General features: G+C 39.5%; 1 protein-coding gene across 4 annotated transcripts in view; it reads left to right on the top strand.

The window, feature by feature from the left end:
- IPO11 (importin 11) overlaps positions 1–26,145 on the top strand; it is a 220,166-nt gene that overhangs the window by 105,656 nt on the left and 88,365 nt on the right. For all 4 annotated transcript variants that reach the window (XM_074995524.1, XM_074995526.1, XM_074995525.1 and 1 more), the window contains exons 25-27: positions 1,365–1,460; positions 14,882–14,995; positions 18,552–18,673. In XM_074995524.1, the coding sequence (XP_074851625.1) occupies positions 1,365–1,460; positions 14,882–14,995; positions 18,552–18,673 (332 nt within the window). The remainder of the gene's footprint in view (positions 1–1,364; positions 1,461–14,881; positions 14,996–18,551; positions 18,674–26,145) is intronic.

The raw sequence follows: 26,145 nt of genomic DNA, 5'->3' as shown, positions 1-26,145 counted from the left end.
CCCAGGTGTAAGAGATCTGATCCACCTGATATTCTGCTGTCATGCTGGGAGTAGCTTTTCCCAGAGCTGATGAAAAGCTCTGTGTAAATCAAAAACATCTCTCTCACCAATGGAAGTTGGTCCAATAAAAGATAATATCTCACCCATCTTGTCTGCCTGCTGCTTTCTGGACTTCAACCCTCTTCAGCAACTCAACCAGCAAATCCTGCTTGGTGCTTTTGCTATCAGCCTTTTCCCAGGAACTATCTACAGCTCCCACCTAAGTTTCCACAGTCACTTGGTCTCTGACAGCTCTCACATGCTCTTGACTCCCAGGCAGCTCTACTTACCTTTTCCTTATTGACTGAGACAGTGCTGTAAAGAATAGCCTTAGGCTGTGTCCATACTAGAGGAAAACCCATGGAGCATGCAGATTCTCAAGGGCATTCTGTCAACTGTAAGTCGACAGAATGCAGCACTTTTGTCGATAGCCGTACCCTGCTCGCCACAAGGAAGAATTCTGCTGTCAACAGAGATCTATTGAGAAAATGCCAGTCTGGGCATTCCGCGGGGTGAGGGTGGGTTGAGGGCTTCTGTCAACAGAAGAGGCTTCTGGGACACTGCACAGCCCTGTCTGCTGTGCTTCCAAGTAGCCATTTTGCCTATAGAGCAGCCAGGAAGTCCAGTCGCTCTCTGTCAACAGAGTGGATCTCTCTTTCAGTCTGCTTTTGTGGTTTGGCCACAATCTATTAACAGAGGTTTTGTCACAAGATATCTTCCGACACAAACTTCTGTCATCAAATCCCTAGATCTAATCTAGACATAGTCTTGCTCGCCTGGACTCCAGTTCTCAGTGTCTCCCTGATTCTGTATAATCCCAGATGCTCTCCTTTCCTCTTAATAGACCAAAGTAGGAGCACCTGTTGTTGTACAGAAAAGCTGGATCTGATTTATTTACAAGGGTCCATCCATAATGTGAAGGAGAGATGTTATTTTAAATAAATTGTTGTATTACTTACTAATATTTTATTTAGCTGTGAAACCTACTTTCCTGTGTCTTTCTCCTACCAAACACTTTTTTTTAAAATTGATATTATGTGGTATTTTTTTCTGTTTTTAGCTGCAAATCAGTTTAATCAACAAAATGACAGATCAGCTTCTTACATAAGTATTAGTTCAGTTGCACTGTTCAGTTTAGCAGAATATTCATGAACACAGTCCATAACATTTTAAGATTTGTATATTTCTGAAGACTATTGTAAATGTCTATGTATTATAGTTTAGGAAATAGCCAAAATCCTGCAATCCAGAATAACAGAGATTGCTATTCATTTCAGTGTAGTTTACTGATTGTTTTATGACTTTATTTGATTTTGGGTTTTTAGGTTGTGGAAAATGTCCTAAAAGTAAACCCAACACTGGGGCCTCAAATGTTTCAACCGCTTTTGCCATCTGTGTTCAGGGGGATTATAGATGGGGAGGTAAGAATTATTTTCTTGAAACTTCTCTAGTTTTACATGTGGAATGCATTTGCTTTCAACTTCTTTTCCATATGTTTGTAACCGGATATTAGTAAGTAAGTAACTGATTTCATTTTCCAGTAGTTGGTTTTTAAAATTAAATCTTGTAACTGGAATATTTCATGTGATTTCACAGTTATTTTTTACCTTTTCCAGTAAATGTGTACACTTCTATAATTTTTCATCCCTGCTTTTATGCATTCAGTGTTACAAATTCAAATATTCTTTCTTCTTTGAGTGATTGCTCCTGTACATTCTGATGTGTGTGTGCCTGTACTGTTGTCGGAAGACTTTTTTCCCCAGCAGTATGTATCGAGTCAGCTGTAGCGCCCCCTGCAGCGACATCGACATTACCTATAAATATCCCTGCTGACCTATCGCCTGTTCAGTTCCTTCTTTCTGCTTACTGATGGTTGCTGGAGCTTCTACCACGGCTTCACTGTTGGTGACATTTCCCTAGTTTAGGAGTTCTTTGTTAATCAGTAGTTGATTGCTCTTAATAACTGTTAGCCTTTGAGGGTTCTGCACCCCCTCAGTCAGTGGTGCTCTGGGAAATGCAGTAGCCCCACAGTTTTAAGCAGTAGGAGAGATGTTGGAAACATGCCAAAGGGTGACCCTTGTGCTGCTTGTCTTAAGCTCCTAGGGGAGAAATGTGCAGGACAAATGTTCTATTTTCAGGTTATTCAACCTTAGGGTGAAGAAAGAGAGGGATCAGAGACCGGAGCTGGTCCTATGGAATCAGCTTTCCAACCCCAAGAGCTTAGTTCTTCTTCCATGGCACAGACAGCCTCAGCCAGTTCTTTCAGTCTCACAAGTGGTCCCTGAGAGCAGATGCAGCTTCGACCCAGTTTCAGGAGTGGAGGTGCCCCAGGATGGATCTTTTCACCACCCACCTTAACAGGAATTGCCCCCAGTTTTGTTCATTTGAGGAGGCAGAAGATCCCTCTCAGAAGCCTTCTACATATTGTGGTCGGGGCAGCTCCTGTATGCATTCCTCCCATACCCTCACATACCCAGAGCCCTATCCAGGATCTGCCAGGACAGACATATGTAATCCTCATAACCCTGGCTTGGCCCAGGCAGGTTTGGTACACCATCCTCTTGGACCTCTCAACTGTCAGGACTGTATCTCTTATCCTGTAGCCTGATCTCCTGGTGTAGGAGCATGGCTAGTTAGCTTACCCAAACCTAGACTCCCTGTACCTCATGGTGCATAGACTCTATGGCTGAATCATTTGGCACTCCAGTGTTCAGCACTGATGCAGGAAGTGTTATTGGGCCTCTGTTAGCCATCCACCAGGGTGACTTAAATGGCCACATGGAAATGGTTTCCTTGTGGTGTACTTCTAATGGGGTTTCCCTGCTGGGAATATCTGTCCCCCCTGTTCTGGTTTACCTGCTCTACCTTGCCACATGAGGGTCTGATGGCGTCGTCCCTCAAGGTTCACCTAGCAGCCATCTCAGCCTTCCACCTAATGTCAAAGGGCCAGTCTATATTTGGGGACCCAATGGTGGTTTGGTTTCTTAAGGGTTTGGATAAGTTGTAAACCCCTCTAAGAGACCCAGTGCCTCCCTGGGATCATAATCTAGCATTATCCAGTTGATGGGCCATTCCTTTGAACCGAAAGTCACATGCTTGTTGGTGTACCTGTGCTATAAGGTGGTATTCCTGGTGGCTATCACATTGGCCAGAAAGGGTCGAGGTTGTGGGCCCTGACATCTGTATCCATTTCTGTGATGTTCTGTAGGGATAAGGTGCACCTGTGTCTGCATCCTGCATTTTCACTTAAGGTTGTAATGCCCTTTCACATTAATCAGGATATCTTTTTACTAGTTTTTTGCCCTAAACCTCATGCCTTGCATTGGGATAGAGTGTTGTGCCCCCAGACATGTGAAGGGCCCTGACCTTCTGTATTGATAGAGCTAAACCATTCTTCAAGCACCCCACAACTTTTTGTGTAATTTTCAGAATTCATGAAGGGTGCCGTTATTACTTCCCAGTACACGTCATCCTGGATCATGTCCGTGCATTAAGATCTACTGTGAGCTGGCCAAGGCCCCTGCCCTACCCATCACAGAACACTCAACATAAGCCCACACCTCCTCATCAGTGTTCCTAACACACGTGCCTGTCTTGGGCATCTGCAGGGCAGCGATGTGGTCATCGTTGCAAATCTTTGCCTCGCTCTGTGCCCTGGTATAGCAGGCCGGGGGGGATTCCAGGTGTGGCGGGGCAGTCCTAGAGTTGGCTACTATTTATTTAGAGCAGCAGGCAGAGGGAGGGGGTTTAAAGCAGGTGGCAGGTGTCCAGGAGGGGTTTTGAACCAAGCAGCGGGCATTCAGTAGTTCCCAACCTTTTCCAGATGGGGACCCATTCTGAAAATTCAGGAAGACTTGGTGACATGAGGCAATTCAAAAATGGGGGGTGGGAGGAAGCAGTGCCATAACGAGCTAATTTTGCACCTGAGGCAAGAATATAAAATTTCACCCCCTCATGTTTATATATTCATAGTAATTATTTTGTAGAAAAAGGGAGAATATATTAATAAAATAATAACACTGTTTACTATAGTTTATTATTTTATTATTATGGTTAAGCGGAGTTGTGGTAGGGGAAAGACATCCTCAAACCACTGCCCCCTGCTCCCACATTCAGGGGCTGGGTGTGGGGACTTGCACTCAAGGGCTGGGGAGAGTCACAAAAAAGAAAATGAAAACTGAGAAGGGGTGGAAAAAAGGGGGAAGAAGGAGGGGGCGAAAATTACTGCAAGAGACTATTAAGTGGTTTGTCTGGGATCACTATGAATATCAAAAATGGGAAGCTGTCTTTGTGATATGTAAGGCAGGGGTGTCCAACATTTTTTTTCACAGGGGGCCACATGGCAATTTTTAAACTGTTCCAGGGGCTGAACACAAAATAGCCCCAAACCACCACTGCTGCCCCAAACCGCCCCCTGCCTTATCCTCCCCTCCCCCACAGCCCCAAACCACCCCCTGCCCACCCCGCAGCTTAACCCCACTTACAGCCCCAAGTGACCCAAGACTTAAACCCGCTCTCCACTGCCCAGTTCAAACCCCCTCCTCCCACCTGCCACCTACTTTAACTCCCGCCCCTCCCCCCCCGTTGCCTGCCACCTGCTTGGTTCAAACCCCACTTTTCACAGCCCCAAACCCAGGATTCCCTTCCTTATCTTTCACAGGATATCCATGTGCTGCTTCTTCATCTCCTTTTCACTGGGGCTGCTAATCAGGGTGGCTCCTCCAGCCCTCTGGTTCCCAGCATGTAGAGCATGGAGAGGTAGCTCTCAGCTCCCTGCAGTGCTGAACCAATAGGACTTAATTTAATTGGTTTAACAGTCGTTACACCAGTTAACTCAAGTGCTAAGCTTTCAGCACACAGGCATAAGGTAATTGCTATCTCTGCTGATAGTTGCTGGAGGCAGCAGCATTAAGAAACTGCAAATGGCTCCTTTAAGAGCCACATGTAGCTTAGAGCTGCCCAGCTGCTCTATTCATGATCCAAAGGTCAGGAATCTCTAATTCAGTGGTACGGTTTGGTCCCACCTGTGGGGCACACTGCTGGTAAGTCACATATCAGAGTGCCCAGGAGCCAGCACTAAAGAAGAAAAAATGTTTACTCACCTTGTAATTGTTCTTTAAGATGTGTTGCTCCTGTCCATTCTGGACCCACACACACACTGCCTCCATTGTTGAATGATCCAGCAAAAGAAGGAATTGAGCAGGCATCGGGTTGAGAGGGATATTTATAGGCAACATCAGCATCACTGCAGGGGACACTACAGCTGATCCAATGGCTTCCACTGGGGAAAAGTTTTTCAACAACCATGCACATGTCACACTAACACAAATATCAAAATGGACAGGAGTAACACAATCTTGAAGAACAACAGTTACAAGGCAAGCAGCCTTTTTATTGGGGGGATTTTTATTATTTTTTATGAAATTTTTGTTAATATCATAGAAGAAATTGAAGAAAATCATTTAGTCATCATGTACATGCTCCTGAGAGTCAGGTTTAATGAGCAATAGAAGTAATATCAAATGTCATTGGAAATATTAAATTGATTTTACCCTTGATTTTAGTAGTTCTAAAAGGCAGGATTTATAGGAAATACAGATTTTAGGAAAATAATGACCATGATCTCTGATTCTCTTATGAAATCTCATCAGGATCCAGCCAATTCTTACTATGGGGCTAGGCATTGGGCAGCTCAGCCTTAAGACCAGTTGAAAGCTAATGTTTTTTCACCACAACCCTCCCAGCATTCTGCATTTTCTCAGCTGTCGAGCTGTTTCAAAAAGATTAAATTGTATTCTTGTACATGTGCGTTTAAATCTCAAAATTTTAAAAGGGTGAAACATTATTTAAATTTGTTCATTTCTGAGTTCTCAATGAGATCTATAAAACAAGCCTGAAATGTATTGCGTGACAACAGAATTTTGTGCTTGTGCTGAGCCTCAGGAAATTCACTGGAGTTCTGCGTAGTTGCATTTCAGCATTGGGACTTAAAGTTCAATCAGATTTGTAATTAGTTAAACCCCTTTGAAGTTGTGTATGCCAAATTTCTGATCACACTATGTGGAAAACTATGTGTTAGTTTAATCCAGAAGTAAAAATAAATGGCTTCTTTGATTCTCTTAAGACTTTAATACGAGAAAAAAAATGTTTGGGTGGATACCAATTAGGGAAAAATTCAGCCAAAAGCAGTTTGTTTTAGAATAAGTGGCTGATGTTTAAAACAGGAAAATAGAGTGGCTGCTTTTATGGAATCATAACATTACCCAAAACGTGGTGCATTTTGTAAACCATTGTATAATACTATATTAAATGAGTTTGTATAGCACCACATGAATAGTAAGGTTATCCACACTAATTAGAAATGTTTTGAGTGTTTTGCTAGCAACTAATTTAATTCATATTAAATAAAAATGCATAGGTAAGTAAACAAAGCAAATAAATTGCGATAGATAAAATGTGGAAGTCCAGGAAGTTATGACATCATTAATAGCACTTACTTGGGAAGAACGCTAATACTGCCTTTGACTACAGAGCAACCTTTTGTTTTAATTGAATATTTTAAAGTACCTCTCAGGTTTCAATTTTACTGAATGTAAGAACCTAATAAGAATATAAAATTGGACATAATGGGTTAGACCAATGGTTCATCTGGTCCAGTATTCTGTCTCTGATACTGATCAGTGCCAAACACATTGGAGGGAATGAACACCACAGAGCAATGTGGAGTGATCTATTCCCTGTCATCCAATCCCAGCTTTTGGAACTCACAAGTTTAAGGACACATGAGGCTGACCACCTTGGCTAAAAACCATTGATGGATCTGTCGTCCATGAACTCATCTAATTCCTTTTTGTATGAAAAAACAAGCAGTCCTGTAGCACCTTGAAGACTAACAAATTTATTATCTTTCGTGGGTAACCACTTGTTCTTGTTTTATGTGCAGGACTAAATGATACTTCTCTATTCACTTGTTACTATAAAGTATACCTATATATTTATATGTAAATTACAAATACTACTAATTAAACTATTAGAATCTTTAATCAAGATATTAGACTCTTTAATCAAGAGAATAAGTTTATAGAAAATGTTTACTAAATAAATTAATATCACGGATTTATTTTAAGTCTTTGTGCACTGAAATTTATTTTGTAGTTTTTCTTCCTTTGTTTAAACTTTGGCAGATTGAGGGGAAGTGTAGAGTTTTCTTGTTTCAGTGAGTTACTTTATCCCCTTCCGTTAACTGACCTAAGGCTTTCATTTAATCATTTCTCTTTTTTTTTCTTGTGGTTTTTAAATATATCTGATAAATCCTATTATTTTCTCACATAGAATAAAAACACTTGAAATAACAAATAGGTGATAGTATGAAGTGTTAAAATACCATATTTCAGCACTTTCTCTTTTACCTGTTATTTCACCAATTTGTGTATTTTCAGTCTGCCATTCCTTAACTGTCACCAGGAGGAAGTGTTACCACTGAGAATTACAGCAGACCAACAGCAGTTTTATAAAGCTAACAAAAGATGTGATAAATTGGGAAGGAAACCAACCTGCTACAGAAGATTTGTTTAGAGTCCCCTGTGCCAGGGACAAGTGAACTAGATAAGTACAGAAAAGGATACTGAGTCAAGCTACTACTGATGTTCTTTATAGCTTAGTAACATGAAGAATTGATCAGGACTATAAGAGAGTTCAAAGAAGAGCAAGATAAATTCATGGAGGCTAAGTCCATAAAAGGCTATTAGGTAGGGGATAGGAATGGTATTCCTGGCCTCTCTCTTGTCAGAGGCTGGAGATAGATGGCAGGAGGCAAGTTGCTTGATCATTGTCTTCGGTCCACCCCCTCTGGGGCACCTGGCATTGGCCACTCTTGGCAGACACGATGCTGGGCTAGATGGACCTTTGGTCTGACCCAGTAATGGCCATTCTTATGGTCTTATGTTCTTATGATGAACAAGGGTGCTGAGATAGGAGAGAAGTAATGTTATTTTGCTTTTCTTTTGTGCTCAGAATTCCACTTTCTCCATTTCAGTGGTGCTGTGTTATAAACATTATGTACACTGAGTGTATTAAAAACTTCACTTGTCCAGTTGAGGAGGGTTTTAATAGGCTTTATTTTTTAAGTTTTGAGAGAGTATCTTGGATTCCTTAAAATGGGCACAGTGTCATTCCTAAATACATAATAATGGTTAGCATGCAAATTTTAATTCAGTCAATGGCCTGAGTAAATGAGATGTGCAGCCTAAGTATAGGAGTATGCAATTTTATGGGATGTGGAAAGGAGTCTGCTGTGTAGGCTTTATGGTTTTGAAATTCCTTGCTGTCCACCCTACTTCTCCCATCAGTCTAGAAGAGTTCAGGGTGTCATCAGGGAGTACAACAGAGTGTGCAAGAAGTATAACGCATGCATGTGGTGGCTTATTATCCTTCTTATCATGCTGCATTGTAGCAATCAAGAAAATTCCACTAATTCCTCATGTTCCTCCAGTCATCTGAATTGTGTACCTCGTATTGTGTGCATTTTTCTCTTTGGGTATATCTATGTTTTAAACTTGTTTTGATATCCGGGTTGAGGAGAGGTACATGCACTACATATAATCAAACTAGAGTGCTAAAAATTGAATGGAGCTACAACAGCAAGACGGGTTAGCCAGCCCAATTCATACGTGAGACCCAAGGCATGTACTTTAGGGTGGTTAGTTCATCCCACTGTTTATGCTCCCAGGATTGCTCTCTATTTTTAGTGCTCTAGCTTGATGAACACTAGCACAAGCGTCTCTCCCTGAAGTGGGAATCACACTCTCAACTCCAAGTTTAGACATAGCCTTAATGATAGCCATGTAACTCTTTGCCTTCAATACACTTACAAAGGTGCAGCTGTTTGTAGCATGCTAAACAGCTGTGAATGCTCAAGAATAAATAAAATACAGCTTACTCTTTGATCTGTGTTGTCTCCTCCTATGCTAACAGGAATAAAAAGCAGTAAAAACTTAAATTTGTTTTTAACTTCAGCACATATAATTCTGAATAGCCTTAGGGTGTGCATACAATGAGTAAAAATGTGCAGGTTATACAGTCATTTTTTAGAGTCATGCTACATTTTTCAGATATTAGCATTGGCAATCTGATAGTAAAGATATTTTCAAGTCTTAAGTATCATTTATTCTTCTTTGATCATGATGGATGTATTCCATTCTTGCATACTAGAGTACTGGACACTGGAATTGTTTTGATCAGTAATTCCTATTGGCCCTCACCCTTTCTGCCCTCATGCTTCCTGTTTTAAGGACGTAAAGGAGTGGCTCTACCAGTCTTAATTTCTTTTAACACGAGAGCCATCCCTTTACTCTAGCTAATTCTATTTCCATAGTCACAGAGAGGAAGCCGTTAGTCTGTATCTTCACGAAACAAAAAAGCAGTCATGTATCACTTTAAAGACTAACAAAATAATTTATTAAGTGATGAGCTTTAGTGGGGCAGACCCACTTCTTCAGATCTTCAGACCCAAGATCTGAAGAACTGGGTCTGCCCCACAAAACTCACCACTTAATAAATTATTTTGTTAGTTTTTAAAGTGCTACATGCCTGTTTGTTTTTGTTCTATTTCTGTAGTTTGTCTACAGTAAGTTTGACCAAAGCTAATATACGAGTTTACTTTTTATTATTAAGATAGTTTTGTGAGTTAGATTTCATTTAGACAACTTTTCTCTGTGTATATAGCACTTTCCTACCTTGTACCAGGTCTTCAATTTTATGGCTGAACAAAAATCCCCTGGCTTCAAATACTGTCACCCACATGACACAGCTGTTGCACCTAATTAATTGAATCAGGCTTATTTGATAGCCAGTAGGAATGGGAAGATACATTCTCATCCTGATACCCACATCCCTGATCTGTCAATTTGCATATGTTTCATACTCGTTATCACAACTGGGGCTCGAGACATCTTACCTAGTGGTCAGAGCCCATCAGAATTGGAAGTCAACCCAAGGGTCAGGACTTAGTTGGAGTTGAGAATCAAGCCAGGAACTAGGGAACAGAAATAAGGTGAAAAGGCAGGGTCCAATGTAGCAGCAGGCAGGTGTTCACCCAGTCGCATGGACAATTTTTTGTGCCTTTTTTTGGCTTAAGTAGCACAGCTGGACCAATTGATAGGGTTGAGGACTGTTCCAATCAGGACATCAATGAGTAGGGCCTCTAATGAGACTAGTGTTCCATTAGTTGTTCAATCTCTCAGTTACTAACAAGATGGATGAAGGCCAGGATGCAAAGGTTGCCTTGGTTCACCTCTTACAGAGCTTCATGCTCTTGCTTACACTGAACTTCTGAAGACTCAAATTTTGAGAAGACTGGTACTATGAAAATATTCTAGACCATAATCCCCTTCTCTAATCAGGACATCTGCATCTTGTGCAAAATAGTAGTCTCATGTTTCTCCACTCAGCAGCAAATCCTGAGTTGTGAAGATCAGCTGCATCAGACTGATCTCCTCCACCTACGCTTTGATCTTCTTTGCCTGACAAAGCTGAGATCCTATCATCTTCATCTAGGACTCTCACATGTTTCAGAAGCTTCAGAAGATGTAGGCTGAAACGTTAGACAGTCCTGCTGAAGTGATGAGTGAAAAATCCCACAAACATCTAGATGTATTACATAATGAACTTCGAGAAAGGCTGACAGTGCTAGTTTAAAAGAGCTTTACTGGGACTGGCACAATGTTTGTGGCAAAAAGCTCCACAAGTCCTGTTTCCTCAACAGATTTATAGAGGATATCAGGTCCCATCATCAAGCTTTGAATTATTTTGTACTGACTCTGTACCCTGGCTCTCTTGTAGTTGTAGCAGGTTGGGGACATATTAAATGACAAAGCTTCAAGTTAATGCCAAAGAAAAGGAAGCCCGATCATGCATGTAAGGATCTTCTTTTTAACCTCTACTTACACCGTTAACTCTGTTGAAAGATGTATTCAAACAAAGCTGAGGCGCTCCCCTGGGGCATCATAGGACACAAGGACAATGGAGAAAGGATGAATCCCTTCTCCATATAAATATTTTACAGCCCAGGAAGATTCATCTTGCCTGTCTAGAATTCTGCCTCTAACCCATTGCAAGTCTACACAATTAAATGACAAACAACCCCCACTGCTATTTTTATATAAATAGGCAGAGAAAAGCAAGTTTCATTATTATTTTTTTCTCAGTTGAGCATTAGTCAAACTATGCATTTTTGCCTATATTTTTTCCCACACCTCCATATGAACGATAAAGAAAGGGTACATATACTAAGTGTGGCTAAGGTGTTATCCTTTATTTAGACAAAACCAAATCTTTTAAAGACATCACAGTGATTTGTGTCCTAAGTTAAAGAAGTAAAAGGGAAAGTATTTTTTTCCCGAAGATTGTCTAACTGGATTTTGGATTGTTTCTGTTAAATGACTAAACAGGATCCCTCTGTTCGGATTAAATCTCTGTTACAAGCCATACATTTACTAAACAAAACAAAAAAGCAGTCATGTAGTCCTTTAAAGACTAACAGAATAATTTATTAGGTGATGAGCTTTCATGGGATAGATCCCCTTCTTCAGACTAACGGGCTACCTCTCTATGACTATTTACTAACCAGTAGTACTGTGCAATAGGGAAAGTTTCCAGATCTGTCACTTCTTTTGTCATGGCAGTTTTTCAGCCATTAGTTACGTAAGCCTCAAATTTCCCAAATCCTCTCATCGGAGTCTATGTAGTGTGTAAGGTGAGAAAGGATCATGGTGATAATCTAAACTGACCTGCTTGTTGCACGCTACAGAATCTCAGCCACCCATATAACAGGTCCATAAACTCTAGCTCAATTGCTGGAGTCCTCATATCTAGATGTAATACTTCCTAAGTTCTAGAAAATCCTCCATTTACTCTAGTTCAAACAAGCAAGTAACTCATACCACTTGCTGTAGAAGAGGTTGGGGGGCCAGGGTGTGTGTGGGTGTTTCTTGGGGAGATAGGTCTCAGCTTGTCTGACCTGAGGCAAGATTCCTGCGTGATCCCAAATATAGTGATCATTTAGATCCTGTGCATATGGGCAAGACCCACCAGGCAGACAGCATGAAAACAATTCTCTGTAGAAACTCACAGCTCTCCCCAGCTAATGTCCCAGATGTTTGCTAATAGCTGTCTTGTATGGGCCCTTTGCCATTATAGGCAGTCTCAGACTACTCTCTTTCTCTTAAACTCTCAGGAAAATTGTCAAGCTCACTCTTAAAAAAAAATAGGTATTTTGCCTTCACTGCACCCCGTGGAAGCTGATTCCAGAACTTCAGTCCTCTGATTAGAAACTTTTGTCTAATTTCAAGCCTTAATTTATTGATGGCCAATTTAGACAACAGCTATATAGAGACAGTTGCTTGAAGATGTGTTATATGTATATTCCATGACCTGCCCTACTGCCCCATTACACCAAAGTCTGTAACAATTGAGACAGTTGGCTTCAGCTGTTCTTCCCTCTCCCATTTATGGGGGTATATATGGGTAGCCAGGGATTACACATGGGCCAGCAGAGACTGCTGCAAAAGACAGTTCTGCTCACTAGTGCCAGGGCATTTGAACACTCATTGGGTGCATCTACACTAGCCAGCTACTTCGAAGTAGCTGGCACAATGTCGAAATAGGACGTGATGCATCGCATCTACACACGCTGTGCGCTATTTCGACTTTGAAATCGACATTAGGCGGCAAGACGTCAAAATCACTATTCTTATCCGAAGGTGGGAATAGCGCCCTACTTCGACGTTCAATGTCGAAATAGGATGTGTGTAGACGATCCATGTCCCGCTACATTGAAATAGTGGGGTCCTCCATGGCGATCAGCTAAGGGGTTGAGAGACACTCTGTCAAGCCCCTGCAGGGCTCTTTGGTCACCGCGTGCAGTAGCCCTTAGCCCAGGGCTTCTGGCTGCTGCTGCTGCAGCTGGGGGCCTGTGCTGTGTGCACGGGGTCTGCAACCGGTTGTCGGCTCTATGGACCTCGTGCTGTGCAGGCCAAGTGTGTCTGGGAGGAGCCCTTTAAGGGAGCAGCTTGCTCTTGCCCCAGAAGGGCTAGTCCAGCCTGTGACCCTGTCCGCAGGCTTTGCTGGCCCCTTATTTCAACGGAGAGTGCTTGTGTGTGTGGACGCTCTGCATTTCCTTCCAGGGCGGCTCCTTTCGACGTTCCCCATCGCTACTTCAACGCTGAATGTTGACAGCACCAGCCCTGGACGACGTGTAGACGATACGCGTCGAAGTAGCCTACTTCGATGTTCTTACTTTGAAAAAGGTTACTTTGACGTAGTGTGCTAGTGTAGACATAGCCATTGTGGAATAAATATAGACACCATGTGTCAGGAACATGGGTGACTGTAGGATAAATAGCCTCTTTTAAAAAAAAAACATTAAAATCACTAATATGCTTGTTGGTTTACAAAAAACAAAAATAAAGACTGTCTTGGTCATGAGGAAAATTTAATTTAAAAGTTACAGAAGACAAAATTTATAAAGCAAAACACTAGAAGTGGATATTAAAGGTGTTTTCTGTCTCATAATTATAATCATTTCACTTACCCATATCTAAAAATCTCAGATACGAAGTACAAAATATTGTAAAATACTTATATTTAGCTTGCTAGATGTAGGAGTCGGTACCAGAAGTACCATTTATATGTCCTAAATTAAATAATATTGATTGATTATACAAATATCAACTTACAACTGTTCTACAAACTTCTGAATACTATGGTCATTATTGTAACCAGCTAATGCACCTCCTTAAAATATTGTATTTATATTTATAAAATATAAACTGAATTTTGAGAAACTAGCAAATCAGTCATTGTATGGGCTTGCCAAAAACTAGCAAAGAGAACTGTGTAACAGTATTTTAAGAGAGATTAAACTGTTCTCCGTAAAATTAATTAACATTAATTTATTGCAAAAATACATTTCAAATTTTCATTTGCTAATGGAATGCCATGTTACCAGAACAGTATATTTCATTTTATAGGATGCAGTTAGTCTACAGTAGGGGTTGGCAACCAAAGTAGCAAGAAAAGCCATTCTTTCCTATTCAGTAAAAAACTCAATAATTCAAGGACAGCTATGCATGTGAATATGAGGTGGTCCTTAATAAATAACGTCAAACCATACTTTTTGTAACCCCTATTTTAAAAGTGGCTCACAATGATTTGTAATGTGATACATGTTTACTGCAGGACAGTCACAATTTGTTTACATATTCTATTTGCTCAGACTTTACGTGTGAGTTGGTACCACTGTGTTCCTGACTTTCACTCCCAAACCTTCTTTCACCCTGCGGGATGCGAGGGAATGTTATCCAGTGTTTTGAGATCACATATAATTTACTATTTAGGTATGAGTTGTTCATTTTGGGGCTTTCAAACATTCACCATTTACTGAAAACAATCAGGATGCGTGGGGTTTTTCGTTTATTTTTTAATTTGCAATTATAGCATTGGGAGCCACAAATAAGTCCTAAAGAGCCACAGGTTGCAGACCCCTGGTCTACATTGTACAGTACGTTGAAAAGAAGTATCTGACAATATTCACTACATAATGATATGGAATATGACATCATAATAGTTTGTCCAGATTGGTAGAATAGGACTTTTGCGGCAATGGCAGGTCAATACTTTATTTCTGTTGGTTTCTGTAGTACTCTTCAGTAATTCAGATTTGGTAAAGGAAGGCAAGGTATCAAGAAAAGAAATGTATGCAGACATTCTCTAGTCCCACTATTCTTGTGGTATTTCTACGGCATTTTTTTATATTTAACTTTTGTTTTCTTTACTTTTGTTTCAGAGGTATCCAGTGGTGATGTCTACTTACTTGGGAGTCGTAGGTAGAGTTCTCCTACAAAATGCAAGTTTTTTTTCATTGCTTCTGAGCCAGATGGCATGTGAGTGTGGTCAGGAGGTAAGAGGATTTGTCCTGGAATTTAAAATGAATTGTTTATAAAATACTTGATCCTCTGAACCCCAAATGCTGTTATTCACAAGAGTAAAGTTTCTCTCACACTTTATTAGTTGACGTACTCAAAATGTTCAAATGGAAATAAAAAGTTACGTTTTTATCTTCTGTCTTCTCCCAATCTCTAAGAAAGCTTCGTTTAAAACATTTTATAGCACTGTGAAATATTTTACTGTTTTTGAATTCTAAGGACTGCCCACAACCCTGTCCAGACCACTGGCAAAGGCAGCCGTCAGGCCTGGGTGAAGTTATCCCTTTTAAGAGATATCAGGTTGATGCCTAATTTTCAGTGAAGGTTGTGAGGCGCTAAACCTGGAAATGGGGTGGCACTGGGCCATCTGGCTTATCAACCTGGGCTCCTTCTCACATTGTGATAGTGTGAGAAGCTGCAAACCTATCCAAATCTTGTTTGGCTTAGAGAATACCGGGTGCTTATTTTTTATGTCTTTGGTGACCATCTCTGTCCTTTTATTGCTATACTTGTAACCACTTCACTTAAAATCTGTTTTTCTATAGTTAAGAAACCTGTTTTATTTCTTACCCAAAACAGTGTATTTTACTTGAAGGCTGTGTCTGCACTTAGCGAAAACTTTGAAATAGTCATGCTAATGGCCATTTCGAAGAATACTAATGAGGTACTGAAATGCATATTCAGTGCCTCGTTAGCATGCTGCCGACTGTGGCACTTTGAAATTGCTGCTTTTCACTCCCGCGTGGCCCGTCCAGACAGGGGTCCTTTTTGAAAGGACCCCACCAACTTAGAAATCTGATAGGAATAAGGGGATTTTGAAGTTGGCAGGGTCCTTTCAAAAAGACCTCTGTCTAGATGAGCCACACGGGAGCAAAAAGCGGCAATTTCGAAGTGCTGCAGCTGGCATCATGCTAATGAGGCACTGAATATGCATTTCAGTGCCTCATTAGTATTCTTCAAAATGGCCATCAACATGGCCATTTTGAAGTTTTCTCTAAGTGTAGACATAGCCAAAGTGCTTAGGAAACTTCAGCTCAGGAACAAAAGCTGATTCATGTCTTCTCCACATTGAGGGAGAAGTAGACTGGTTATAAACCAGTATCAGTCAAGCTTCTGATCAGGGCAGGATGGTAAAGCTTTGGGGTCCTAGGCTGGGGAGCTGTGGGGAATTAGCTGGAACTTCTCTATTGTTGGCTTACAACAAGCTTTCATGTACCCCCTTGCCTATGGATGTCTGTGTTTTCCGCCCTCTTTGATGTTAACTTCTTTCATGTAGAGACGTTCCTCCAAAAATCTGCGCCTGTCTCCTCAGGTGATCTTCATCTTCTTTACATTTTGATCATTTTCCAGTGTAAGTGATAGAGGAGAAAGGCCCCTACCAAAAGGGACCAGAGATGCCTATGCTGTAATATTGTATGCTTAGCTTGTCAATTATTTTTCCTTTTTAACACCCACTTCCCTAGCACATGCTTATCTGGGATCAGAACCAGAGGAAACAGTGGCAGGATTGTTATGAGCTCTTGTATGGCACAAATCAGCCCACTTATAGGATTCATTTTCCTGATACAATTGCATAGACTATAAACAGGGGGGAGGTAGAGTAGTTGTTACGATCCATGGAAATCTGGGTTTTTTCAGTCTGCATACTGTACCATTTTACAGATCAATGTAAAAAGCCTCTTTCAGTTTTTACTCTGCTGTCTTCCAACTGAATTGTAAGGATTTAAATAGCAAAAATCTCCTTCTGTTGAAACTAATATTTAATACAATGTTTTTGATAATTGAAGGATAGCTTTCTTGCGGGACTGTTGCTCATTTTTCAGAGTTTCTCTGTTTTATTCAGCTGTAGATAGCCTTAAACGTATGTTCTTCTTGGCTGGGTCTACACGTGCCCCTTCCTTTTGAAAGGGGCATGTTAATGAGTGGGTTCGAAAGATGCTAATAAGGCACTGCATATTCATTGCAGCGCCTCATTAGTATCTTTCGAACCCACTCATTAACATGCCCTTTTCAAAGGGAAGGGGCACGTGTCGACACGGGCTTGAGTATATGTCCCTGTGGGTGCTCGTGCACCTATGCACTCTCAGTTGGAGATTGTGGTCCTTGTAGTCCCTTCCAGGGGCCTATATGAAGGCACAGGTAGTTCACTACTTATTTGCTTCTTAATCACTTCCAGCTTGAGAGAGGGCATTTGGCGGCCACTGTTTTACAGTTCCCCATTTTCTCAATTGTATAGAACTTTTCCTGTTTAGATATCCCTTGTTATTTTTGTCATTTGTTGTTTAATTTCAGCATAATTGAGCTTTCAGGATGGGGCTTTCCCCTTTTTTAAAAATGTTAGTGCTTCCACACACTGGGTTATGGTAAAGACCCTGGGGTTTAAGCTCTGCCAGACCTGCCACAGGTCTTTCCCCCACAATGAACTGGCACAATAGCTATGTATTCTTAGGAGGTGCCCGTATTTATGTGCAGAGTTTGCTTGGAATTTAAAGGGAGGCTGAGAAAGGAGAAAGCTACTAGATTGAAGCTTTTTTAATGGAGCTATTTCTAGAGCTCTTGATGGTCCTCTGCCCTCACCCTAGTACATCAACCTCAACGTTTCAGGTCACTTTGCCTGGAACATCAACAGCAGTCCCAGAGGCCAAGACTTCAGTTAATTAATCTTAGTAAAATAGAGAAAGGATATGTTTAATCAGTGCACTGTTTCAGTAGTATATATTTATATTTCATTCATAACATAGGTCCACATAGTGCCTTTCTTAGATCAAATAACGTACTTCTAGAATGGTAGCAGAAAAGTGGTGGTGGTTAGTCAGAACCACATGAGACATTGATGCAGAGAAATCTTCTGTCCTCTTAACAGCTCCTGAGCTCCTACATCTGTACCATATAACACCTCTCTGCACTGTGATGTACATAACTCTACTGCACATGCTCTTGCACCACCACCTTCTTACAGCTGTGAGATCAGAGTCTAAGCAACTAAACCATCTGGGTAGGAAGAGCTCCTTTTCAGCAGCTCTTCATTTTCAAGTTACGGATTACCAGGCCTTGATGGCAATACATATTTTCAGCAGTTATTCTGTGTTTGCATTCTTTATTAAACACATGCCAAAATAAAAAAAATACAGTAACCAGCTGTTGAACTGAGCTACACTGGGAGCACTTCAAAAATCAGGCTGTAATGGCTTTAGAAACAAACGTTTTAAGATTCATATGGCTGATCGAGAACTTCAGTGTATCAATACTGTTGTTTATATGTACAAAATATTGAAGATAAAATATTTTGAATTATGAAGGGAATTAGTGGACACAATTGTAAAGCTGCAGAATAGTTGAGAATCCAAATTAAGAGCTTAATTTACATAATTGAATTTCTAATACATCAGACTATACACATTCAGATTCTGTGACATATGTCTCACTTTTACATACATTCAGATACAAGGAAATAGTTGCCAATACCACAAATTTATCATTGCGTTTATAGAAATATGTAATATTGTGGCATGGGGTTGTTTGTTTTTACAGGTGGACCAGCTTCTTGGTAACATGATTGAAATTTGGGTTGATCGCATGGATAACATTACTCAGCCAGAAAGAAGAAAGCTTTCAGCTCTGGCATTACTTTCACTTCTGCCTTCAGATAATAGGTAAGCAAAATTTAATAGCTATCACTGTTTGTGACTTATGTTAAAAAACTTAAAAAGATATTGGCTTGTGATTTTTAAAAATGTTTTAAGAATATACTGATGCATTTTAAGAATTACTAATTTTGCTGTATCTGTTATTAGTGACCGTAGAAATGATAAAGTTTAATATAAAATAGTATGAAATAATTCATCTCTTTCTTAGAACTACTATAAATTTGTCTTTTCACTTGACAGCATTACTTGAACATGCAAATATATGAAGTAGATACTTCAGGTTTCCCAGTTTAAAATTAACAAGTTGCTGCATCTCTCCTCCACAGTTAAGTTGTTGGATCAAACTGCTTATTAGACTTTTGCTGTTCCCTTATGAGGATGATGTTTGATCTTATTTCATAGAGCAGATCTGTCTGTTATAGGTGGCCTTTTTTTTTCCCAACATGATAGTAAGGAAAAAAGCTGCATGTGAATTTAATCTCACCTTTAATACTTATTACCTCTGATGCAACAAAGATATCAATTACCTTATGCATTACAAAGGGCAATATCCCTGCCTTTGATAATTCACAGTGACCCTACGCAGACCACTGAACTTAATAGACACTTACTGAAACTTCTTTTCTTCCCTCTTTCGCCCCTGCCACCTTCCTTCTGTCCTATCTAGCTGATTCATCAGTTTTAATTTCACTTTGTTTTATCGATCTTTTAAATTCGCTTCATCTCAGTTGTCCGTCATTAGGATTCTCCAGGTCTGAAGAAGTGAGTCTGTCCCACCAAAGCTCATCACCTAATAAATTATATTGTTAGTATTTAAGGTGCTACAGGATTGCTTCTTTTTAATCTTAGTAACTGATTACGTGCATGGAGGACTAGTTTAGTATTATGAAAAATTGCCTTCCTTCCTTGAATCTGACAACTCATATTTTTCTTACTCTTGGCAGCCCTTAAAATAGTGTTCCAAATAAGGTATTACCTTGGTTTAGTATCTGGGGAACTAGCATCACTGTTTTGTAAATTCGCTTTTATTGTTCCAGCCGAGGTATTTTTAGATCAAGGTATTCATTTAACATTTTGAGGCTAGTTCCAATTCCCCTCTTTCTCAAAAGTTTCCCTTTAAAGAAAAGTTGGCATTCGGTGGATTTACTCAGTGTTTTTAAGTTTTGTCTTGCGGCAGAACTCTGGAAATCTGATTCCTTTGTGTGTAATTTAATGTCTTGAGAATTATCCAAAAGTTTGTCACTCGTCCTTAGCTAATGGGATGTGAATGTTGTTTGCTATTTCAAGCTTTGTATTTATGGCATGTGAGTTATATACACAGAAGCATGTTTTATACTGAACGTTGTTTGAGAGGAAAAGGTACCTTATCAAAGTGGGGGAGGAACCTTGTATTCTGATCAAATTATGAGTATTCCAAACTGTAATTTTTTTTTTCTCCCATGGAACAAATGAACTTCAGTGTATTTTTGAGAGCTTGCTATCAGGGACTGAAAAACAATGCACGAAATATAGTGTCTGACTAAACTTCAAATGTACAATTCTCTACTTTTGAGGAATACTTTCCATTTTCTTTCTGTCTTCAAAAGTTGAGTTACTTAAGTTAATATTTTCATTTTTCAGTTGTTTACCTGAGGCCATTTAACAACAATATGGCATGAAAAGTATGGATGGTTTGCACATAGACCTGTTTTCCCTGAGAAATGTGCCTTCCAAATACTGATGGGGTCCTGTCCTACTTAACTTCAAAATTATAGCTTAAAAGCTGTATTCATATGAGTAACACCATTTCAGTAGGATTATTCATGCTGCAGGAAGATATTAATGAGATGAGGCACACAATAGTCACACCAGCAACGAATGATCTTTCAGCTTTTTTCAATTACATATTTGTGATTTCCATGACGTAGTCATTTCAGGATACACTCACTATCATATTTAAGGTTTATTACACTATTAGCTTTAACAAAAATCTTATAAATGTAAAGAAATGTCCTTTTTGTAGGCTTCTAGGTCATTGTTGCAAGAAAAAGATATCGAGGAATTCTATCCTTTAGTATAACTTCAGTTGTTAGCTAGCATAGTCATTTAATTTATGTCACTGGTACAAAATCATGTCATCATAAAATTTAACAAATATCCTACGTGACACTTCATAATATTGCCAGGTTCAAAATGCCCTCTCAAAATGAATCAATTGGGCTATGAAAATGATAAATCAGATAACTGCCCTGCCACTGTTGAACATTATAGTCCTATACATCTTCTACAATTATGGGGATTTATATTGCATATACACCATAAATTGGTCGATAACTTGAATTAAAAGAAAGGTCTTCCAAATTCATTAGTCATTCAAGTGCAAGTTAAGTTGGAAGTTTTTAAACAGAACTCTTTTGAGTACCCAAGCATATGCACGCAGAAAAGAAAAGTAAGATTTCCTTTAACGATTTCCTGATTTAATGCTTCACCATGTGACAAATGGGATTTAATCTGTTTCCATGTTTCCGAATGTGGAGAACACAAGATTAATCGAGAACGGGGAGGAGAGACTGAAGGAGAGGAATGGCACAGTAGAGCTAGAGCAAACAGCCTGATTTTTGTTTCCTTCCCCTTTCTGCCCTCTGAATTGCTTAATTTTGCTTTGCTTTTTCCGAGGTTGTTTTTCTAGTCCATGGCCTTTTAAGCTGACAGAGGCTAGCATCTGCAGATTTGAGGTCACCACTTTGCTCCTGCTTGCTGCAGGCTTTGCCTCTTTCCCTTACAGATGGAAAATATTTTTGTTCCTTGTTGTTTTTCCTGGTATTCATTTCCTTTAATTGTTGAAGAGGCATATGCAGCACTTAGGAAATGTATTGCATACATAAGCAACCCAACAATTCAGAAGAACATGTACATTGTATTATTCAGTGTAAAAATTAATATTCCCCGTATTTTGGTTTTAAAATATACTGTGCATTTAGGAAGTAAAATTGTTTTCAGAACCCAGAGTTCTCAGGGGCTGGATGAGAGCCTTAGCACAACAATGGCATGAGATTTCTTACATTTCAGCCTCTTCACAATAGTATTCCTTTGTTGAAAGCTTGTAGGTAAAGTGTCAGCACCAATGAGGGATTCTAGAATGGCTAAGGTTTAACCCGAGTCTGTGGTTGTAGTTCGTATTGGTCATCAGATAATTTGTTTACATAGATAAAAAAGATTTCGAGGCAACGTGAGTCAAATCCACATGCAACACAGATCTAAGTGTCTTTAATAACAATGATAGCACTACAGTTAAAATTGTGTTCCCATAGTCCTCAGTCCAGCATCCTGTTTATATTCCTAAGTACAGTTGCACTTTGTTCTGCATTCTTTAGAAGTTCACAGTTTTAAAAAAAAGAAGAAAAGAAAAATAAAAAGCAAATATTTTTTCCGATTAGTATACTACAACACATTTCTATTTACCTGCAATTTCCTGTTTCTACTTGTTTTTCCTCATAAACTGAGTAGTGCCCAGCTATCTTCTTTTTTTGCCTTCCCGATCCAGCTATACACATTATGCCAAACTGCATGTACTTGATTGACGTATGCTATGTTGTTATATTTCTCCTCCTCATTCTGTGCTGTTACAGCTTACACACTTCGTATTTAGTTACATCATTCAATCCAGGTAAATATTTTAAAAATAATCTCCTGTATTTTAGTGTTGATTATTATTGTCACCTCTTAACCTACTTTTTAAAAATAAATTATATCTAGACAAATCTTTAAAAAGTTTTTTTACAGGTAACATGCAATTAAAAATATAAATTTAGGTATATAAATGCCTGTGTGTAGTCTGTCAGTTGAACAATGTCATTTTCATGCTATCTCTTTTTGTAGATTCTGGAGTGATTCTGAATTCCAAAGTGTGGTGGGCGCATCGGGCAGGGAAATACAGGTTGAACCTCTCTAATCCAGAACACTCTCATCCAGCAACATCTGTAATCCAATATGATTTAATTAGCTTGATGACCACTTAAGGGTGTGGCCAAGTTTCCTGTGGTCTCATAAAGCTTGTTTACAGCCACCAGTGTTGGCTCTCAGTGTTCTGTGCTGTTGTTTAGCTGTAATTTACCCCTAAATGTCTTTTAAGAGTCCAATAAGCAGTGGAAGTGTTGATAATATGCTAAAAAATATTGACTTTCTGTGGTCTGGCAAATTCTGTCATCTGGCACCAGTCAGGTCCCAAGGGTGATGAACAAGAGAAGTTCAACCTGTATCTGGTGTGCATCGTGGTAGCTATAGCCAACAGTATGATGCTTTTCCCTGGCAAGTGACAGGCATTTATTTCTGCCCCCTTCAAAGGCTTGGGAAGCTCTGAGTGTTGTGTGGGACCATGCTGGTCTATTTAACTCAACCTTCTCAAGATCATCCGGTTATTGCACCAGAATGTACACTGTTCTTGATGCCATCCTTGTAGTACTTTCTGCAGAGGCCTTAATTCTGATGTTCTTGTGTCAATTCTCCACAGAAAATTTTTGTCAGGTGTCAGTGTTCAGGCATCCCAATGATATGTCCAACCAAGTGCGGTTGGGCTTTTATCATCATAGCTTTAATGTTTACAGCATTGGACTTTTGGAGAACCTCATGGTTGTTAATTTTGTCCTGCCATTGAATACCTATAATGAAGAACAGACACTACGAATAGAAGGCTTCCAGCTTTTTGATATGCCATTTCTACAACGTAGAGGTCTAGAGATGTGAGCACAAAAGCATTATAAAGTTTTGTTTTTCCGAGGATTGGTTGTGGGATTTCAGGATTTAGCTTTCCTAATGACTGAGAATCTTTTTGTATCCTGTTTGTGCACTCTTTGTCAAAAGATCTATCATTGGTGATATTGCTGCTGCGATAGGTAACTTGTTCTTTTCCTACTTTAACTGCGGAATCTTCTCATTTCTCCAGTATTCACTATGCTAGGCATCCAACTACCATATACCTTTTTCAGATTTAAACATACTGGTAGCACTTAACAAACAATGAATAGCTCCAGCGCTGCTTACAATATATAGTGGTCACAACTTAGAGCTTCATTAAGAATTTCAAATGTTTGTAATTATTTTCTGTTTTTAATCTGAAAGAAAATACAGAGTAATCTCTTCCTGATTATTTTAAAATAGAAAATCAAGACTCATTTTAGTTATGCTAGTTACTGCAAAAACTTAGTCAAATAAGTTAATTCATTTTTCTTAGTTCTGGTATTTATTATTTTTCATGCAGACTTTGTATGAACGCTGCTACTCTGAAATCCCCCAACCTTTTCACCCCCAATCAACAAATAATGTATTTATATATTCTTCTTGTCTATGCAGAAAGGTACCTTTTGGCATTCAGTGGTCGTGTTTAGAATCCAATAAAGTCTACACATTTTTCAATTTATGGGGCTGTGTAGCATTTTCCATTGAAAATATTTGTTCTTCAGCCCTCACTGAAAATCCAATAAATGGTAGCTAGCACTTTTGAATGACACATTTCAATTAATTATATTTAAACATCTACAGGCTAACTTCCTTTTAATTTCTTCAATCAATGAAATATGTGTACACACAGTTATGTACATCAATCTGAATGTCTTACAATTCTTAATCTTCACAATACCTATGTGAGTTGGAAAGTACCGTTGCCCTGATTTTGCAGACAAGGAACTGGACCCTGAGAACCTAAATGACTTATCCAATGGCACAAAGGAATTCTGTGGTAGAGTAGTAAATTGAACTCAGGTTTCTTGAATCCCAGGTTAGCATCCTAACCTCTGAACCAGCTTAGGTACATGCATACGAAAATTAGGGCGTGCTTTGTGTATAAATAAATTATTTATATGGAGACAGTAAGAAACGTCATGCTCTCTAGTAACAATCTCTATATTTAGAATCACTTATACTTCCCATTATTAAAAATTCTTATGGCCTTTTATGTGGGATGCTGTTTCACCTCTTCTGTTGTTCTGCAGGAACAGCAGGAAAATACCCTTTGCCTGAGCTTTATTTTATTCCTTGAAATTCTGTTCAGCCTTTGCTCAGATTTAAATTGGTTATGATCATCATTTTCCTCTTCTGTTTTGTATTGCTCAAGAAAATGTTAGGAGTTTGCTTAAAATAGCATTCTACACCCAGGCTCCTTCCTCCTCAGACTCTCATTTGGGGCAGAGAATACTTGTGTAGGTAACCCTGCTGCCCCCTTAGCCCCTCCAGAAAAGCACACAAACATTTGGGCCCATAAATCTTTTTTTCACACCCTACCCCGATTCCCTGCAGTCTGTCCTCTCCTGTCTAGACCACACAGGGCCTGAGACCACAAGGTGGCAGAGGTCCTCAACTTCCATGGGCTGGAGAAGAGAGCCAGAGGATCATGAGCCCTATAGACGTCTTCCTGATGAGTCTTTTCCCGGTATTAGTCTTGTAACTCAAGTGATAGCAGTCTGTGGTACAATGATGAAAGTTCAGAGTTCTGTGACGCTCATAATTCATTATGGGACAGATGTTGTCACTGTTGTACGTGATAAAAATTTGCACATAAATCCTTACAAAAATAAATTGCATACAAAACAACTTTGTTCAAAAAGTTATTTAGGTTGTCAAATAAAGCACTTTAAAGTTAGAAAAGGCCAGACTTACAGATTGCTTGTACAACCTTAATTCTAGTCCTTGGCATATGTGTATTATGGTACATTATTTATTTACATTATCACCTCACTATTTCATACATTGGTTCTGTGCCTTATTTGATGCACAGAATGTATTCACTAGGGTTCCTCAGGCAGCTATAAATCTACCATTACTTAATAGACATGCAGATGATAAAGTCATCAACTGGTGTCGTGTCTTAGCTTGTTACTAATCATATCCTTTTTATAATCTGTGCCCTGCTAATTATGTAATATACACACTCCTGCATTGAAATGCTGCATACTGGGTCTGGAAGGTACACATACGTCTCGTCCCTGTCTTCTCTCACATCGGAGGGTGGACAACACATATCTCCTTTATATAATTACCATTGTTATCACACACCTTTTTAGTAATCCATACATCTTTTCATATAGATACCACTTTACAAAGTAGGCTCAACTACTAATTCCACCATTTAGTATACCTAACTTGCTGACTGTTCCATTTGCTAGTACCTCACATGTTGGCGGTATCTTTGTCTTCGTAATAACCATTACTTCCGTCTCGAGATGTTCAGCTTGAGTCCCTTCAGCTCACTTTCTTTATTGACAATGTTAACCAGTTCCTGAAGATCTTTTTCACTTTCTGCTATTAAAACAATATTTTCTGCATACCTCAGGTTGTTGATGTTACATCCTCCAATGTTTAATCCTGGCAGACCTTCTATTTCTAATTCAGGAAAGTATAATGGAAAGCGAGGATGAGGTAGACAACGTGAGGAAATATTGGATAGTATCTCTTCATGGTTGAATTGCCACAGTAATAGACAGGGTGGAGGGCCATGATCGCCTATG

Source organism: Carettochelys insculpta, chromosome 5, assembly GCF_033958435.1.
Source record: "Carettochelys insculpta isolate YL-2023 chromosome 5, ASM3395843v1, whole genome shotgun sequence".
In the NCBI taxonomy this organism is placed as follows: domain Eukaryota; kingdom Metazoa; phylum Chordata; order Testudines; family Carettochelyidae; genus Carettochelys; species Carettochelys insculpta.
The sequence above is the reverse complement of the archived record's forward strand: the minus strand, read 5'-3'. Positions and strand labels throughout refer to the sequence as shown.